Genomic DNA, 19,902 nt, shown 5'->3' on the forward strand with positions numbered 1-19,902 from the left:
TTTTCTGAAATGGAAATTTGTTTTTTTATTAACCTAATACAAATAAGGTTCAAGCACTGTATTTAAATATTTAAAAGATAGGAGTTTCTTAAAATACCACATATGGTGCTCTTTCTTGTGAGCTTGCTTTTCTCCACAATTTGGCAATTTGCTTCACTCTAGTAGTCCAATCTGCAACAAAAGAACAGAATATAACACTTTCTCAGAGCCATGCTAATGATGTGTTGTAATAAAGAATGTTGATGAACTGCTGACAGTTAATCTTATTCAGGCCGTATTCTCATGAGGTCATAGATCTATATTAAGTTTTTTTACAAAGAACAAAGATCCTGGCACACTGTAGGCCAAACAAACGTTTTCTAAATGAAGTGTTGCCTTATTAACAACCTAGCTTGTAGGTTGGGAAGTTTTTAGATTCAAGGGACAAAGTAGCAAAAATGTGCCCTCTCCCTCACCCTCACCTTCTCCCTCTCCCTCTCCCGTCTCCGTCGTCTCTGTCTCCTGCTTTCCACGGTCTCCCCCTCTCCCTCGTCTCCGTCTCCCGCTTTCCACGGTCTCCCTCTGTTGCCGAGGCTGGACTGTACTGCTGCGATCTCGGCTCACTGCAACCTCCTGCCTGATTCTCCTGCCTCAGCCTGCCGAGTGCCTGGGATTGCAGGCGCGCGCCACCACGCCTGACTGGTTTTTGTATTTTTTGGTGGAGACGGGGTTTCACCGTGTTGGCCGGGCTGGTCTCCAGCTCCTGACCACGAGTGATCTGCCCGCCTCGGCCTCCCGAGGTGCCGGGATTGCAGAGGGAGTCTCGCTCACTCAGTGCTCAATGTTGCCCAGGCTGGAGTGCAGTGGCGTGATCTCGGCTCGCTACAACCTCCACCTCCCAGCCGCCTGCCTTGGCCTCCCAAAGTGCTGAGATTGCAGCCTCTGCCCGGCTGCCACCCCGTCTAGGAAGTGAGGAGCGTCTCTGCCTGGCCGCCCATCGTCTGGGATGTGAGGAGCCCCTCTGCCCGGCCGCCCAGTCTGGGAAGTGAGGAGTGCCTCTTCCCGGCCGCCACCCTGTCTAGGATGTGAGGAGCGTCTCTGCCTGGCCGCCCATTGTCTGGGATGTGAGGAGCCCCTCTGCCCGGCCGCCCAGTCTGGGAAGTGAGGAGCACCTCTTCCTGGCTGCCATCCCGTCTAGGAAGTGAGGAGCGTCTCTGCCTGGCCGCCCATTGTCTGGGATGTGGGGAGCGCCTCTGCCCAGCCGCCCTGTCTAGGAGGTGAGGAGCGTCTCTACCCGGCTGCCACCCTGTCTGGGAAGTGAGGAGCGTCTCTGCCTGGCCGCCCATCGTCTGGGATGTGGGGAGCGCCTCTGCCCGGCCACCCTGTCTAGGAGGTGAGGAGCGTCTCTACCCGGCCGCCACCCTGTCTGGGAAGTGAGGAGCGCCTCTGCCTGGCCGCCACCCCGTCTGGGAACTGAGGAGCGCCTCTGCCCGGCTGCCCCCTCTGAGAAGTGAGGAGCCCCTCTGCCCGGCAGCTGCCCCGTCTGGGAGGTGGGGGGGCGCCCCCGCCCAGCAGCCGCCCCGTCTGGGAGGTAGGGGGCGTCTCTGCCCGGCAGCTGCCCTGTCTCGGGGGTAGGGAGCCCCTCTGCCCAGCCGCCACGTCTGGGAAGTGGGGAGCCCCTCTGCCCGGCTGCCACCCCGTCTGGGAGGTGTACCCAACAGCTCATTGAGAACGGGCCATGATGACGATGGCGGTTTTGTCGAATAGAAAAGGGGGAAATGTGGGGAAAAGAAAGAGAGATCAGATTGTTACTGTGTCTGTGTAGAAAGAAGTAGACATAGGAGACTCCATTTTGTTTTGTACTAAGAAAAATTCTTCTGCCTTGGGATGCTGTTAATCTATAACCTTACCCCCAACCCCGTGCTCTCTGAAACATGCGCTGTGTCAACTCAGGGTTAAATGGATTAAGGGCGGTGCAAGATGTGCTTTGTTAAACAGATGCTTGAAGGCAGCATGCTCGTTAAAGAGTCATTACCACTCCCTAATCTCACGTACCCAGGGACACAAACACTGCCGAAGGCCGCAGGGTCCTCTGCCTAGGAAAACCAGAGACCTTTGTTCACATGTTTATCTGCTGACCTTCTCTCCGCTATTGTCCTATGACCCTGCCAAATCTCCCTCTCGGAGAAACACCCAAGAATGATCAATAAATACTAACAAAATTAAAAAAAAAAAAAAAAAGGAAAATACAACTTGAAACATTGCAGTTGAAAATGAAGACAAAGGAAACACTTCAAAAGCAACCAGAGGCCAAGCACAGTGGCTCACATCTGTAATCCCAACACTTTGGGAGGCCAAGTCAGGTGGATCGCCTGAGGTCAGGAGTTCAAGACCAGCCTGGCCAACATGATGAAACCCCATCTGTACTAAATACAAAAATTAGTCGGACATGATGGCACATGCCTGTAATCCCAGCTACTTGGGAGGCTGAGGCAAGAGAATCTCTTGAACCCAGAAGGCAGAGGTTGCAGTGAGCCGAGATTTCACCACTGCACTCCAGCCTGGGCCACCAAGCAACATTCTGTCTCGAAAGAAAAAAGAGAGAAAGAGAGGGAGGGAGGGAGGGAGGAAGGAAGGAAGGTAGGAAGGAAGGAAGGTAGGAAGGAAGGAAGGAAGGTAGGAAGGAAGGAAGGAAGGAAAGAAGGGAGGAAAGCAGACAGAAAAAATAACTTACAAAGGAACAAAAAGTAGACTAACAGGAGACTTCATGCATGCAAAAATAAAGGCCAGAAGACAATCAAATAATATCTATAGATTGAGGAGAGAAAAGTATTTCCAGCTAAGCTATCATTCAAGAGGAAGAGTAAATAAAAACACTTTCAAGGCCAGGCATGGTGGCTCACACCTGTAATCTCAGCACTTTGGGAGGCCAAGGCAGGCGGATCACCTGAGGTCAGGAGTTCGAGACCAGCCTGGCCAACATGGTGAAACCCCGTCTCTACTAAAAATACAAAATGTAGCCAGGCGTGGTGGCGCGTGTCTGTAATCCCAGCTACTAGGGAGGCTGAGGCAGGAGAATCACTTGAACCCGGGAGGTGAAGGTTGCAGTGAGCCAAGATCCCACCACTGCACTCCAGCGAGACTCTGTCTCAAAAAAAAAAAAAAAAAAAAAAAAGAATGTTCGACATTATAAGGGTGTTGTTCTTTCTTGCTTGTCTATAACTTTAATGTGATTTTTCAAATTTTCCCCAAGGGTTTTTGTTGTTGTTGTTGAGACAGGGTCTCAACTTTGTCACCCAGGCTGGAGTGCAGTGATGTGATATCAGCTCACTGCAACCTCTGCCTCCCAGGCTCAAGCAATCCTCCCACTTCAGCCTCTCTAGTAGCTGGGACTACAGACACGTGCCACCATGCCCAGCTAGTTTTTGTATTTTTAGTAGAGATGGGGTTTCGCCATGTTGGCTGGTCTTGAACTCCTGGGCTCAAGCAGTCCACCCTCCTCAGCCTCCCAAAGTGCTGGAATCACAGGCATGAGCCACTTTCATGACTCTGTCTCAAAAAAAAAAAAAAAAAAAAGTCTCAATCATTAAAACAGTGTGATATTAAGATATTAACAGACAGACCCAAGGAAGAAAATAGAAAGTCCCAAAATAAATAGAGCTATGTGGAGAATTTTAACTTAAGGAAAACGTGACATTTCAACACAACAGGAAAATGATAGATTATTCAACAAATAGTGCACTGAGTAGGCATCTGAGGAAAAAAATGAGATTCACACTTCATATACAAATTGCAAATGGATGAAATGTAAAAGGAATAAATGGAGGGTCAGAGAGAAAGAAAAAGAAACCTTAAACATACTGAAATAAACTCTGGGAAGGCCTCCCTAACTGTGATACAAAAATCAAATGCATTTTTAAATAAAAAGATATTAATTCCACTGCTTCAAGATCAAAAATCTCCATATGGCCAAAAAAAATCACAGTTGCTACTCATAACACAAAAGGCTAACTTCAAAGAACTTCAAATTCATAAGAAAAAAATAACCTATATAAAAATGGACAAAGGGTATGAACAGACAGTTCTCAGAAACATTAAAAAATATTCAACCTCATTCCTCATAAAAGATCCAAGTTAAAACTCTCCTCAGATATTTATCTTTTCATATTATATTGACCAAGATGAAAAAACATGGGTATACTCATAAGTTACAGATAGGTTTGTAAATTGGTTCACCCTCTACAGAGGAAATTTGGCAATAATTACCAAAAGAACAGACTTCACACCTTTTGACCTAGCAATTCCAGTCCTAGGGCACCATCTAGGATATACAGATATTTTTGCACATATGCCAAATGCCACTCCTGAGGGACCCAGAAAAAAGTCTAAACAAACAAACAAATGGTTTGGCAATAACCTTATAAATTATATACAAATCCTTCTATAATAAAATATACTTATTTATTATGTCTTTTTGTTGTATAATTCAAATTAAAATGTATTACTAACCTTCTTTTTTAAATATGCATAAAGTCAGCAAATATAAAGTCTATGGACCCTGCCTCAGGTTATTCAAATAACATCCTCACCATTGATCAAATGCTCAAGAAAAAGCAGACTTGTATAGTGGCCGATGCAACTACTATTAAACAACATGTGAGTATTCCTTGTTGAGTTCCTTCCCAGAAATCACTGACAAAAATATTGTCCACTTCAGTACCACACCATAAAACCAAGAGAATTTTTATCTGCTCTATGTCTTTAAAATGAGACAAGGTTGTTTCTCATGTTTACCCATTGTAATAACACCATTTCTTTCTCTATAATCAAATGGATTCAAATGTTAAGTGTTATGATTCATCCTGCTATTCACCTATGCAGCTATACTCACTGTTATTTCTGGGACATTCATTTGTGTTATTCCAGAAATATTAAACTAATTAAGGTAGTTAACCAACAGTCACAGTGAGTAGTGTACTCAGAGATTCATGGTGAAAGAATCTTACATCCTGAGGCCTCTAGCCCTGGGGCACCAGCTGCACCAGGGCTAAGAAGCTTGAGAAGATCAATAGTTTGGTATTAATACATTGGAAATCTTGGCATTAGGTAAAGAACAGCTAGGACAAGTATTCTTTGGGCTATCTCAATCTATCCTCCTTGGTTCAGCTGCCACCTATGTACTGATTACTGTTAAAGTTGTCACTAACCTAACTTCTTTCCTCTATTTCTGTCCTATCTCACTGACCACTTGATGACTATTTCTGCCTCTACGCAGGGTCTCATAACATAACAAACTCAACATGTCCAAAACAAAACTCATCTTCTGCAGCCAACTGGTTCTCCCCTGGGAATTCTGTATCTCAGGTGTTTTTTGTTTGTTTTGTGTGTGTGTGTGTGTGTGTGTGTGTGTGTGTTTTTAAATAAGGTCAACTTTTATTTTAGATCCACGGGGTACATGTGCAGGTTTGTTATGAGAGTATATTGCATGTGTCTCAGTTGATAGCATCTACTCAGTCACTGAAGCTAGAAGGCCAGGAGCTATCCTTAACTCGGGTTTTTTCCTCATTCCTCACATCTGCTAATCCCCAAGTCTGGCCGATTGTCATTCTCTTAAAGATTTTTCAGGGCTGGGCATGGTGGCTCACACCTGTAATCCTAGCACTTTGGGAAGCCAAGGCAGGTGAATCACCTGAGGTCAGGAGTTTGAGACCAGCCTGGCCAACATGGTGAAACCCCGTCTCTACTAAAAATACAAAAATTAGCCGGGCATGGTGGTGGGCGCCTGTAATCCCAGCTACTCGGGAGGCTGAGGCAGGAGAATCCCTTGAACCCAGGAGGCAGAGGTTGTGATGAGCCAAGATCGCACTACTGCAGTCCAGGTTAGGCAACAGGACAAGACTCCGTCTCAAAAAAAAAAAAAAAAAATCCCACATTTTTCAAATCTGTCCCCTTCATTCCATCCCCATTACCACTGCCTTAGATGAGGCAGTCTCCAACCTGGTATCCTCCAACTATTCTCCACACAGCTGCTAATGATCCAACATGAAGAGCCAACCATGGCACTGTCCTGCTTAAAAGTGAACACGTCCCTCTCAATGATGGCAATTTCAACTCTATTTTCCGCTTAAGGGATTTATTTCACTTTCATTAGAAACAGTGGGTCGCTACAGCATGATTTTCACTGAGGAACAGGCTTTTGCTAGCCTCACAGAGATTACTGACTTATAAGATTAAGTGTAAGGGCCTGCCTGTCCTTTGTCATTATTTATTCCTCCCACTTTAAACTTGACACTCCAGCAATACCAAGTGCCTGAACCCTCCTGCCACACCTCCAGGATATTTACTGCCTTGGGGTCTCTGTTTATGCTGTTTATGCTGTCCCCTCTCCCTGGAACACCTTCCCCTCACCACTTACTCCCTCAATTTGATCACATCCTTGAGGACCTACTCAGCTCAGCATCTTCTCCCAGTCAGTTCTCCATATCCTAGGCTGAACTGAGTGGCTGCATTGGCCCTCGTGTTATATCCCTAGCCTATCTCCATACCATACTTCAGCCTATTTTAGTCCATTGTACTTTTCATATCCTTATAAAATTTCTTATTACTTCATTATTCCCAAGCAGTACATTTTGATTGTCCAACTCCTAGCTCACATGTCCTCACGAGGCACCACCCAATGTATAGATTCAGTGACTTTCGAGTAGCCCAGGGACATAACTCTTGGGGTATCTATCATTGTGGTCCACAAATCAAAGCTACTTTAAGGTAACTACAATAAACTTCTGGTCTCTCACTGCAGGTGAAGAGAGCTACTGATACCTATAATTTGGGAATTGCCCTTGAACACCGAAAAGAAATGCTAAACCTCTGGCAGAAGATCCAAGGGGATTTGATTGGGATGGACTCTAGAAATGAGGCCTTTTATGACACCTTTTCTACTTATACATGGTCCTGGAATGTTTGCCAAGAATTACTTTCTCCTAAGGACTTAAGGTTATATGATGCCTATGTGAATAGAAATTCCTCCCATAACTGCGGATCCTCTTCCTCATCAGATACCAGTGAATGTGACACAGACTCAGGAAGAAAAAGAAAACAGAAAGGTTTAAAGGGATTTCAACAATGAAATTTCTACATTTTCTAAACAGCTCATCACAAACTACTTTTTCATAGTTATCAAAATTATTGTTTCTTGCTTTTGTCTAAGTACGTTCTTAGAAGCTGGAAATGTTGACGTCTTTTGGATTCTGACCAGTAAAAAACCTTAAACCATTTAGGAAATGGTTTCCCTTTCCTAAATCTTTTTTTTTTTTTTTTTTTTTTTTTGAGACAGAGTCTTCCTCTGTCACCAGGCTGGAGTGCAGTGGCATGATGTTGGCTTACTGTAACCTCCACCTCCTGGGTTCAAGCCATTTTCCTGGCTAAGCCTCCCGAGTAGCTGGGATTACAGGCACCCACCACCACACCCAGCTAATTTTTGTATTTTTAATAGAGATGGGGTTATCACCATGTTGGTCAGGATGGTCTCAATCTCCTGACCTCGTGATCCACTGGCCTCGGCCTCCCAAAGTGCTGGGATTACAGGTGTGAGCCACCGCGCCCGGCCCCCTTTCCTAAATCTTTACTAGTAAATAGATGCTGGGCTGTTAGTTCCCTAGCAACCAGCTGCACTCTGCTGCCCCTACCTGGCTTAAGACTGCCTAAGCCTCATCAGGAAGGAGAAAAGTTGGCCTGAGCTAAGGGCCCTCCAAGCAATAAACCTCTGAGTTTATGGTGAGTGTAAACTGGGTTAGGTTTTCAATTGTTTGTGAAAGAGACCAGAGACAGCAGATGAGGATGACCTTTCAGTTTCAGGGAATAAGATCAGCAAGCCCTAAAGAACCTTGATTAAATTTGGGTATTCCCAAGGCTCCTTAGCTACACACCTGCACACTTAGATTGCTCTTACAAATAGCTGAACACAGCCAGGTGCGATGGCTCATGCCTGTAATCCCAGCACTTCGGGAGGCTGAGGCGGGCGGATCACCTGAGGTCAGGAGTTCAAGACCAGCCTGGTCAACATGGTGAAACCCTGTCTCTACTAAAAATACAAAAATTAGTCGGGCGTGGTGGCACATGCCCATAATCCCAGCTACTCTGGAGGCTGAAGCGGGAGAATTGCTTGAACCTGGGAGGTGGAGGTTGCAGTGAGTTTATGGTGAGTGTAAACTGCGATTATGCCACTGCACTCCATCCTGGGTGACAGAGCAAGATTCTGTCTCAAAACAAGACAAAATGAATAGCTGATCACATCCATTGTATTTATTGTTGCTGTTCTTTAATGCATTTAATAAAGAAGCACATATATAACTATATTACAAGTTTGGGGGATTATAATTTTTTATTATGGTAAAATATACATTACATAAAATTTGCCCTTTCAATCATGTTTAAGTGTGTATCATCCATTACTGGGTTTTTTGTTTTGGTTTGTTTTGTTTTGTGTGTGTGTGTGTTTGTTTGTTTAGAGACAGGGTTTCACTCTGTCACCCAGGCTGGTATGCAGTGACACAATCATGGCTCGCTGCAGCCTCAACTTCCTGGGCTCAAGCAATCCTCCCAACTCAGCCTCTCACGTAGCTGGAACTACAGGGGCGCACCACCATGCCCAGCTAATTTTTTTTAATTTTTGTAGAGACACGGACTCCCTATGTTGCTCAGGCTGGTCTCAAACTCCTGGGCTGAAGTGATCCTCCCATCTCAGCCTCCCAAATTGTTGTTATTACAAGTATGAGCTACTGTGCCCAGTCCCATTGGGGTATTTTTCTGTGGTTCTCAAGGGTTGCCCACAGAGAGACAGACCACCTTTGGACTCAGGAAATCTGGATGTACCAAGACTAAATCTATATTAACCTTCTGATCTACTGTCAGGATGGCAAAGTGTTTTATTTCCTGTGACAATTCTGATCTAAAAATGTAAGGGATGAAAAAAAATGTAAGGGATGAGATCAACTATTTGTAAATGTTGTCCGAGAAGCTGGTTTGCAGGTGTGTGGGTGCAAACCAGTCCATCACGCTCAACATATAGAACAAATCCTTTTTAAATCACTATTCTAGAAAAATTTTGACCCAGAAAAAGGAAAAGATATGTCCAATATTGATGGGGACAATGCCTCATAATGTAAAAAAAAAAAAAAAAAGTTGAGACAGAGTCTCACTCTGTTGCCCAGGCTGCAGTGCAGCAATGTGATCTCAGCTCGCTGCAACCTCCACCTCCCCAGGCTCAAGCGTTTCACCTGCCTCAGCCTCCCAAGTAGCTGGGATTACAGGTGCATGCCACCACACCCAGCTAATTTTTGTATTTTTAGTAGAGATGGGGTTTCGCCATGTTGCCCAGGCTAGTCTCAAACTCCTGAACTCAGGTGATCTGTCAACCTCAGCCTCCCAAAGTGCTGGGATAACAGGCATGAGTCACTGCGCCCTGCTGTAAAATTATAAAATGCCAGGAAAAAGCAATGAGGATAGTGCCCCCAAAACTGTTTATTGAGATGGCCTTGAGGTAATTTTGTGAGTGTTACCATGAATAGTCAAAAGAGTCTAAATATACCTGCTATTATTTATAAAGATACAATGTTGGAGAGAAGAACTAACCTTATAGATAGATAAGCAGCCATATTTTCTAGCTAAAAACAAGATTTATGACTTGACAAGAGACTTTTCATATGGCTGTGGGTATAACAGGGAATCTAGGAGATATAATTTGGATGCCAAAATGTTACAATTCCTGGAATATTTCCTTGCATCAGTGAGATAACAGGGCAGAATATTTTTAGTAGGATCTGTCCTGGAAAATCTAAAATGTACAGCAATACATTCTTTCTATTAAATTGTCACACACTGTTGATGACAGTGTAAATTGGCATCTCTGTGCTGAAATATGGTATAGCAAGAGGGTACACACCCATCCATTCATTCAATTATCTACTGAGTTGCATACTGTGTGCCAGACCTAGTTCTAGGACCTGGACATATAACAGTTAACAAACAAGTAAAATGACTTAACCTCACGGAGCTTAGTGATGGAGCTAATTATAACCATTGACTCAGCAATTCCTCTTCTAGAAATTAATCATAAAGAAATAATCATGAATGTACAAAATTATTTCATTACAAAGATGTACACCATGTTGAATTTTTTTTTTCTTTCTTTCTTTCTTTTTTTTTTTTTTTTGAGATAGAGTCTCACTCTGTCGCCCAGGCTGGAGTGCAGTGGCGTGATCTCGGCTCACTGAAACCTCCGCCTCTAGGGTTCAAGCGATTCTTCTGCCTCGCCCTCCCGAGTACCTGGGACTACAGGTGCGTACCACCATATCTGGCTAATTTTTGTATTTTTAGTAGAAACGGGGTTTCATCATGCTGGCCAGGATGGTCTTGAACTCCTGACGTCGTGATCCACCTGCCTCGGCCTCCCAAAGTGCTGGGATTACAGGTGTGAGCCACTGCACCCAGCCGTTAAATTTTTAATAGTATGAAACTTAAAGTGACCTAAATGTCCAATAAAGCATGATATAGCTATACGAAACAATACCAGAAGGACATTAAGTGATGTTGTAAAAGAATATTTTGAACAAAAGAATAATGTCCCCAAGTTATTATTAAGTTAAAAAGCAGACTACAACTGCTAAGTGGCATGGAGAACTTCAAGGCGTTGTTCTAAAACTAGATTGTGACACTGATTACACAAATACAGATTTAATGAAAATGTATTGAACTGTACACTTAAAATGGATGAATGTAATTGGGTTTTCTTGTTGTTGTTGTTGTTGTTTGAGACGGAGTCTTGCTCTGTCGCCAGGCAGTGGCATGATCTAAGCCCACTGCAACCTCCGCCTCCTGAGTTCAAGCGATTCTCCTGCCTCAGCCTCCCGAGTAGCTGGGATTACAGGCACCCACCACCGTGCCCGGCTAATTTTATTTATTTATTATTTATTTATTTATTATTTTTGTGTGTGTGTGTGTGAGGAGTCTCGCTCTGTCGCCCAAGCTGAAGTGCAGTGACACAATCTTGGCTCACTACAACCTCCAACACCCAGGTTCAAGTGATTCTCCTGCCTCAGCCTCCTAAGTAGCTGGGACTACAGGCACGTGCCACCACGCCTGGCTAATTTTTTGTATTTTAGTAGAGATGGGGTTTCACCATGTTGGCCAGGATGGTCTCGATCTCCTGACCTCGTGATCCGCCCACCTCGGCCTCCCAAAGTGCTGGGATTACAGGCGTGAGCCACCACACCCAGCCTAATTTTTGTATTTTTAGTAGAGATGGGGGTTTCACCATCTTGGTCTGGCTGGTCTCGAACTCCTGACCTCGTGATCCACCCGCCTTGGTCTCCCAAAGTGCTGGGATTACAGGTGTGAGCCACCGTGCCCGGCCAGATGAATGTAATTGTTTAAAAAAAAAAAGCACAAAGCATTTTGTTCTGAAACTATTTTAATGTAAAGTCACTTACATAACTAAATTAGAAAGCACACTGGGATGATATAAGCCAAAGCGTTAATGAGTCAAATTAATGGTGGGAAGAAGTATTTTCTTGTGTTTTATCGATATCTTCTAAATGTTCTATAATAAAAAATTTATTTTGCAATAAGAAAACACAGGCCAGGTGCAGTGGCTCATGTCTGTAATCCCAGCACTTGGGGAGGCCGAGGCAGAAGGATTGCTCAAGACCAGGAGTTCGAGGCCAGCCTGGGCAATATGGCAAAACACTGTCTCCACAAAAAATGCAAAAATTATCCGGGTATGGTGGCACAAACCTCTAGTCCCAGCTTCTCTGTTGGCTGATGTGGGAGAATCACTTGAGCCTGGGAGGCAGAGGTTGCAGTGAGCTGTGATCGTGCCACTGTACTCCAGCCTGCGTGACAGAGTGATGCCCTATCTCAAAGAAAAAAAGGAGAAGAAAGGCCAGGCGGGGTGGCTAACGCCTGTAATCCCAGCACTTTGGGAGGCTGAGGCAGGCGGATCATTTGAGGTCAGGAGTTCAAGACCAGCCTGGCCAACATTGTGAAACCCGTCTCTACTAAAATACAAAAATTAGCCGGGTGTGGTGGTGGTGGCCTGTAATCTCAGCTACTCAGGAGGCTGAAGCAGGAGACTGGCTTGAGCCCGGGAGGTGGAGCTTGCAGTGAACCGAGATCATGCCACTGCACTCCAGCCTGGGCGACAGAGCAAGACTTCGTCTCAAAAAACAAAAAACAAAAAAACCCCAAAAAAACAATTAACTACCCTTGTCCTTGGCTAACAACCTAAGGCAATAATCCAGAATGAGAGTTTTTAACCTTTACAAGCATTAAACCCATGCCACCCACTAAGCTAGAAGAGTTCTCCTTACTTACCACCAGAGGGACCCTTAGTTCCTCTGAAACGTGGCGTTTTTGAAGCTACAATCCAGTATAAAGTCTGACACCAGAGAACTCACAGCCATGTCAAACTTATGCAAAATTATTTTAGGTGCTTCGAAAAATAGGTTTTACAAGCCAATCAAATATAATTGTATAAAATTAAGTTTAGGCCGGGCGCGGTGGCTCACTCCTGTAATCCCAGCACTTTGGGAGGCCAAGGTGGGCGGATCATGAGGTCAGGAGATAGAGACCATCCTGGCTAACACGGTGAAACCCTGTCTCTACTAAAAATACAAAAAATTAGCCGGGCATGGTGGCGGGTGCCTGTAGTCCCAGCTACTCGGGAGGCTGAGGCAGGAGAATGGCGTGAACCCGGGAAGTAGGGAGCTTGCAGTGAGCCGAGATCATGCCACTACACTCCAGCCTGGGAGACAGTGCGAGACTCCGTCTCAAAAATAAATAAATAAATAAATAAATAAATAAATAAATAAAAATAAAAAATAAAATTAAGTTTAGGATACTTTAGCACATTTCACAGAAAAAAGGCCAAAGCTGTTTGACATTTAAAATGTCTCCATTGGAACTAATATAGTAAATTCAAGTGAAGACAATGAGCTGTCTGCAAGAAAATATGCAGTGGGACTGTTGATTGGGAACACTAACAGCTTTTAGTGAGGGGAGAATAAAAGCCCACAGATGAGAAAACAAGATGCTAGAAATAAATGTAAATCAACCACCATATCTGCAAACAGCTGGCCTTGAGAAAAGATAAAAATTCCTTGTACTTGTTTCTGGGTATGGAGCTTGTGTTCAAAATGTTTCCAAAGACCACAAGAATGGCAAAAGCATATTGTCTTCAAATGAAGTACAACTTCTTTACTATCTTTTTGATTAACTTGTGTATTTTTCTTCCTGATTAGAGAGGCTTAGAGCTTGTTCCCATTTCTTTGGAGGAAAAAGTATAGAATCATTCATTGCTCCCTGTAGTTTTACCTACAGAAAGAATTTACAATGGAATAAACAATTACTGGCTGGGCACGGTGGCTCACACCTGTAATCCCAACACTTTGGGAGACCGAGGTGGGCAGATCATTTGAGGTCAGGAGTTCAGGACCAGCCCAGGAAACATGGTGAAACCCCATCTCTACTAAAAATACAAAAATTAGCCGAGTGTGGTAGCACGCACCTGTAATCCCGGCTACTCAGGAGGCTGAGGCAGGAGAATCACCTGAGCCCAGGACATGGAGGTTATAACGAGCTGAGATCCAGCTACTGCACTCCAGCCTGGGAAACAGAGCAAGACTCCGTCTCAAAAAAAAAAAAAAAAAAAAAAAAAAAAGTACTAATTACCAATGTGCTATGTCTAGCACTGCACTAACCCTTTCCTTTTTTTAAAAAAATTCATCTTTCCCTTTATTCTGACATTATGACATTAAATAAAGTCCAAGAGATATTGGGCTGGTCCTTGTTTGGTCTCTGCCCTTTCCTTCTTTTCCAAGTGGTATTCATCATGCTTCTCTTGGAAGTCTTCTCAAATAACCTTATGTCTATAACATACTTTCTTCTAGATTCTTTTGAGAGTCTATTTGTATTAGATCTAGAAATAGAAATGTAAGGCTGAAATGTATTACTATGACAAACTGTATGTGTGTATTACAATCTTAATTGTGCTAATAAGGATAATTATAATAAATATAATATGGATGATTCAAAAAGGTTAGATGGTTATAATTTTAAAAAAAATTGTCCTTGGATATTCCATTTGATTTGCTAAGCCTCGTGTTCTTTAATTTCATATCTCCATCTCCCCCACCCCAACCAAAATATATATACACACTGTGTATACATATACACCCACACTATGAAGAGCTGACTATAGAAGCTGGAAATTGCCCTGTTTCTTCCCGCTGCTTGCTACCTTCTTCAGTTCTGGACATCGGCTCCGCAGTGGAACTAGGTAGCCTCAACTCTTATAATGATTCAAGATTTTTCCTGTTTCATAACTTGAGGGAAGCTGGGGAACCTGTTAAGAGGATCCCAGCAATGAACTGGGCCTCAAGTGGAATGTCTCCCACTTTCTGCCTAACCTGCACGTCCATCAGCACCTCATCAATGAGATACGACTCCTCCGGGGAGAACTTCCCCCTGCCTGGTCCCCTTCCCTAGAGAGCCCTTCGCCAACCCTGGGACAGCCCCAAACGACAGCTCCCGAGCGCCACCCGGACCAGACTCCAGGGCCGCCCTATCCCGCCACCTTTTTTCCCGCCCAGACTCCACGTCTTCTGAAAGAGGGCGTGGCCCGCAGGAAGTTCTCGCGTTACGGAAAGTGAAGTGTTTCCGGCTCCGGTGTCATGGCCGGCTCCTACCCTGAAGGTGCACCTGCAGTCCTCGCCGATAAGAGGCAGCAGTTCGGAAGCCGGTTCCTGAGCGATCCGGCGCGCGTCTTCCACCACAATGCCTGGTAATCACCCTGCCCCCTCGCCCGGCCTGTCGCTGGCCCTCTGTCCCGCCGCCTCGGAGCATTCCGAAAAGCCCCTGACCGCCGGCCACGAGTCAAGCTGCCCTACCCGAGGCACTCTCCAAGGGGAGAGAAACTCCTAGGCCAGCGACTCACCCTGCTCGCAGCCAGGACGTGAGGCCCCTAAGCTGCCCGTTTGATTTTCTCAGGGACAATGTGGAGTGGTCGGAAGAGCAAGCCGCGGCGGCGGAGAGAAAAGTCCAGGAGAACAGTATCCAGCGGGTGTGCCAGGAGAAACAAGGTGCGCTTAAATGGGCTCTCGTTGGTATCAACAGCCAGCGTACTGCCGAACGCGCCCTCCCGGAGAGGCCAGGGAACCGCGGCCGCCCACATCCTTTATTCCTGGCCTGATGCGGATCTCAGGAGTAGAGCAGGACAGGGAGGGGATGAGCAAGGAGGGAAAAGGGCTGCATTGTAACAAAATCTTAAGTCGTAGAGGGTTTTTTTAATATACAGTTTTACTTTGGAGGAGGGTAATTTTGTCTTTAATTATGTTGAGTAGATCCACGTTGATATGGCTAGCCAATGACAACTGTGTGGTCACGCGATCATCTTAGAACCTGTACTTTTTACATGATTTGCATTTTCCATGAGGAGATGTTTCCATTGAAGCTTCATTTAAGTGATTAGATTCTAAATATTGTTGGGAGGGGGGCTAATGACTGGTGACTGTGTGTCTATTACTTGTGTGATGGTTATGAGAATTTAGGGCTTCAGTCAAGGAAAGGTGGATGCAGCAGAGTGGAGATAAGTCTGGCCAAAGAAAAGGAGGCCCCTGCTTGAGAGGTTGATGATATCACTGCAAAATATCCCTAGATAGTAAAACTAGGACTGATTGTTCCAGACAATTGAAGATAGCACTACAAATTTAGTACCTGCTGAAAGAGTTCTGTACAACAAAAAGGTTCCAGTTACAAAACATTCACCCTGCATAGTCTGACAGCAACTAGATCAAAGCAAGTTAATAGTTGAAAGGGATTTTGAAAATCATGTGGTTCAATATTCTCTTTTTATAGTTAAAGACACTTGGACCACAGGACATTAAGTGCTTTTCCCAGAGGTAAGCAGTCAGTAGTAGCAGTAGTGGAACTAAAATCCTGTTTCTTAGGGAGTCTTGGTTGATTCAGCAGGTGAGTTGTGAGTTGTTAACACACTTCTTAGTGGATTCCAACTTCCATTGTCACTGTCCTGCTCAATTTGTTAGGTTTTTATTCTTTCTACTACACTAGTCAAGGCCCCCTGAATTGGCAAGAGCAGTAAACTGAAATCTGGGACTGTCATGATCACCTTAAAAACAGCCTTCATTTAAACTGTCCATACTTTTTTTTTTTGGAGGCGGAGTCTCGCTCTGTCACCAGGCTGGAGTGCAGTGGCGCGATCTCAGCTCACTGCAATCTCCTCCTCCCTGGTTCAAGCGATTCCCCTGCCTCAGCCTCCCGAGTAGCTGGGACTACAGGTGTGCACCACCATGCCTGGCTAATTTTTTGTATTTTGGTACAGATGGGGTTTCACCATGCTGGCCAGGATGGTCTCAATCTCCTGACCTCGTGATCCACCCATCTTAGCCTCCCAAAGTGCTGGGATTACAGGCATGAGCCACTGCACCTGGCTACTTCTAGGATTTTTTAATAGTTAAAAGTCATCTGGCTGGGCGCGATGACTCATGCCTGTAATCCCAGCACTTTGAGAGGCTGAGGCGGGTGGATCACGAGGTCAGGAGATTGAGACCATCCTGGCTAACACGGTGAAACCCCGTCTGTACTAAAAAATACAAAAAATTAGCCGGGCATGGTGGTGGGCACCTGTAGTCCCAGCTACTCAGTAGGATGAGGCAGGAGAATGGCGTGAACCCGGGAGGTGGAGCTTGTGGTGAGCCAAGATTGCGCCCCTGCACTCCAGCCTGGGTGACAGAGCGAGACTCTGTCTCAAAAAGAAAAAAAAGTCATCCAAAGATGTAGGAGGACACTTGATAGATAGTAAGTTCTCTGGTTGATTGTTCAAACAGAATTTAGACTCTCCTATAATGACGGATGGGGCATTTGGGTATAATGCCAGATGGCAGGACTAAATGACCTCAGAAATGCCTTCAGTTCTGGGACTGTGGCTCTACCTGAGGATAATTTTAGTATTAAAGTGACATTTGGTAAAGCAGGATAATTGACATTAGATATAAATAAAATATTTGAGAGCTGGTTCTTAAAATTTTTTCTTAAATATTTACAGTTGATTATGAGATCAATGCCCACAAATACTGGAATGACTTCTACAAAATCCACGAAAATGGGTTTTTCAAGGATAGACATTGGCTTTTTACCGAATTCCCTGAGCTGGCACCTAGCCAAAATCAAAATCATTTGAAGGATTGGTTCTTGGAAAACAAGAGTGAAGTATGTGAATGTAGAAACAATGAGGATGGACCTGGTTTAATAATGGAAGAACAGCACAAGTGTTCTTTGAAGAGCCTTGAACATAAAACACAGACACCTCCTGTGGAGGAGAATGTAACGCAGAAAATTAGTGACCTGGAAATTTGTGCTGATGAGTTTCCTGGATCCTCAGCCACCTACCGAATACTGGAGGTAACCTTTTATTGTCTTGGTAGTGGGATATGTGAAGCTATTATATTTGTGCACATGAGGTAGCATAGAGAGGCTGACAATAAAAGTAACTTATATTGGATGATGCTGACTAGACTTGACCCTTATATTAGCCTGGAATCACCTCCATTTTTGAACTGATAAAATGCCCTCAGTGCAGACCAGATATCTGGTGGTCATCACAGACAAAGATCACACAGGAATAGCATGTCACTTCCAAAAATTGTATTAATAGCATCATGCTGTACCTGTCACATGACACTGTATCATACAGGTGAAAGAGCTCAACATGATCATGCTATAACTCTGGAAAAAAGTCCCAGATCAGAAGAAATTGTTGCTTCTCTTCTAATACAGTTACAGGAATGGAGAGGGTAGTTAGGATGGTGCCTGTTTCTTAGGCCTGGGATAATTCTCTTCCTCTGCATTTGGATGGTGTTGCAGAGTCTAGACCTGGAAAAATGTCTAGATTGGTATAATGTAAATTCATAAATGGGGACTGCGCACGTTACTGGAAGCTGGTTCTGGAACTGGTTAGCCTTGGGATTGAGTCCTATGGTGTGATCTTAGACAATATCCTTACCCTCTCTGAGCAGTGAGACTGCTGCCTCTGCACCTTATACTTATGAGGATGGAGATAATGTATGTAAAAGGGCTAAGAACAGTATCTGGCACATAGTTAAGCCCTTAATAAATAGTTGCTGTCTTCATTACCACGCAGCACTGTGTTTAGGACAAGGTTGTCAAGCTCCCCTTTTCATACATTTTTCAGCACAGTCTATTACATATATTTTCACAATAATAATATAAGCTTAGTAAGAAAATACTTCATCTACAGGACAATTTGCTAGAACTCAAAAGATAAAAGCAATCCTTGCCCTTTTTTCTAGACCACCTCGTTTCTGCTAATAAAAACCCATGCTCTTGTCTTTTAAGGGTTCCTGAAGTCAACATCAAAATCAACAAATGTCATGGGTACTGTTTAGCTCTAGTCACTACACCTTCCCTAATACAGTTAGGCCAGATTCTTGTTGATTATTGTTTTTCTAGCTTTTCTAGCTTTAGGGAATTAACTCTGGAAAGTTCTGTGATTAATAGTTCATTTCTGTCTGCAGGTTGGCTGTGGTGTGGGAAACACAGTCTTTCCAATTTTACAAACGAACAAGTAAGTATGTTGTAAAAGTTTATGATAGCAAAGAAGATAAAAGTGAAGGTTGGCTGGGCGCATTGCTTCACGACAGTAATCCCAGCACTTTGGGAGGCCAAAGCAGGATTGCTTGAAGCCAGGAGTGTGAGACCAGCCAGGGCAATGTAGCAAGAAAAAAAAGTAAAGGTTTTTTCAAAACTTGCTGCATCAAACTATCAATAATGGTTATTGGAAAATATGGATTATGTCAGATTCAGATTTCTACATTGTTCATTTATGGATTGTTTTAATTTGATTATCTTTGTCATTTGGAAAATTAGACTTAAAACTTGCTAGTGTTAACGTTTAGTGCCTTCTTCTTCTTCTAAGGAACAAATGTGTTCAACTTTTCCATTCTCATGATCTCTGAAGAACAGTCAGTGGCTGAGTTGTCATTACCCCCATGGTAGAGTTGAGAAAGCTATCATACATGAAGATATCTCCTGTTCTGATGAAAACACACTGGTTTTGTGTACTTAAGCAGAACGCTTCTGACACCAAATGTGCGGGGTTTTTGCCAACACTGACCAATTCAACAACAGCTGGGTGTCCTACAATTCAATTCTGACACTGTCTACTTGGAGTTGGTATCAGATCCCACAAGTTAAGGGTTCGGTCCCAGAAGACTGCCCCCAACTTCAGATGCCAGTTGTGAATCTGGCCCTCCGTGTTTCTGCCCTACAGGCTGTAAATCAGGGGAGCCCTGTCTCCAGTTCAATAATTTCCTAGAATGGCTCACAGAACTCAGGGAAACACTTTACTTACATTTATGTGTTTGTTATGAAGGATACAGATTAACAGCCAGCTGAAGAAGTAATTAGAGTGGGGTTCAGAGGATCTCATGCTCAGGAGCTTTGACCCTGAGGAGCTCAGTGCAGTGTTCTCCTAGCACACGGATGTGTTCGCCAACCTGGAAGCTCATCAAGGGGTTTTTTTTAGTTTTGAGACAAGCTCTTGTTCTGTCATCCCGACTAGAGCACAGTGGTGTGCCCATAGCACACTGCAGGCTCAAACTCCTAGGCTCAAGCAATCGTCTCACCTCAGCCTCCCAAGTAGCTGGGACTACAGACACATGCCACCATACCCAGCTAATTTTTGTTTATTTTTTGTAGAGACAGGGTCTCACTTTGTTTCCCAGACTGGTCTCAAACTCCTGGCTCAAGTGATCCTCTTGCCTCGGCCTCCCAAAGTGCTGGAATTACATGCATAAGTCACCGTTCCCAGCCTCAAGAGTTTTTATACAGCTA

At 44.2% G+C, this 19,902-nt stretch overlaps 1 protein-coding gene and 1 long non-coding RNA gene across 3 annotated transcripts in view; one reads left to right on the forward strand and one right to left on the reverse strand.

The window, feature by feature from the left end:
- LOC117981105 (uncharacterized) lies at positions 1 to 15,105 on the reverse strand. Its single transcript, XR_004672632.3, has 2 exons — positions 14,969 to 15,105; positions 1 to 171 (listed from the first exon to the last, which is right to left on the reverse strand). It is a non-coding gene; the product is annotated as an uncharacterized LOC117981105 (long non-coding RNA).
- METTL2B (methyltransferase 2B, tRNA N3-cytidine) overlaps positions 14,666 to 19,902 on the forward strand; it is a 26,591-nt gene continuing 21,354 nt past the window's right edge. Inside the window, exons 1-4 of one of the 2 annotated variants that reach the window (XM_055114835.1) lie at positions 14,666 to 14,815; positions 15,022 to 15,113; positions 17,096 to 17,451; positions 18,585 to 18,634. In XM_055114835.1, coding sequence (XP_054970810.1) covers positions 14,706 to 14,815; positions 15,022 to 15,113; positions 17,096 to 17,451; positions 18,585 to 18,634 — 608 coding nt within the window. In that variant the 5' untranslated portion in view covers positions 14,666 to 14,705. The remainder of the gene's footprint in view (positions 14,816 to 15,021; positions 15,114 to 17,095; positions 17,452 to 18,584; positions 18,635 to 19,902) is intronic. The other variant, XM_034964935.3, reaches the window with a different exon arrangement.

Source organism: Pan paniscus, chromosome 6 (assembly GCF_029289425.2).
Source record: "Pan paniscus chromosome 6, NHGRI_mPanPan1-v2.0_pri, whole genome shotgun sequence".
NCBI classification, from domain to species: domain Eukaryota; kingdom Metazoa; phylum Chordata; class Mammalia; order Primates; family Hominidae; genus Pan; species Pan paniscus.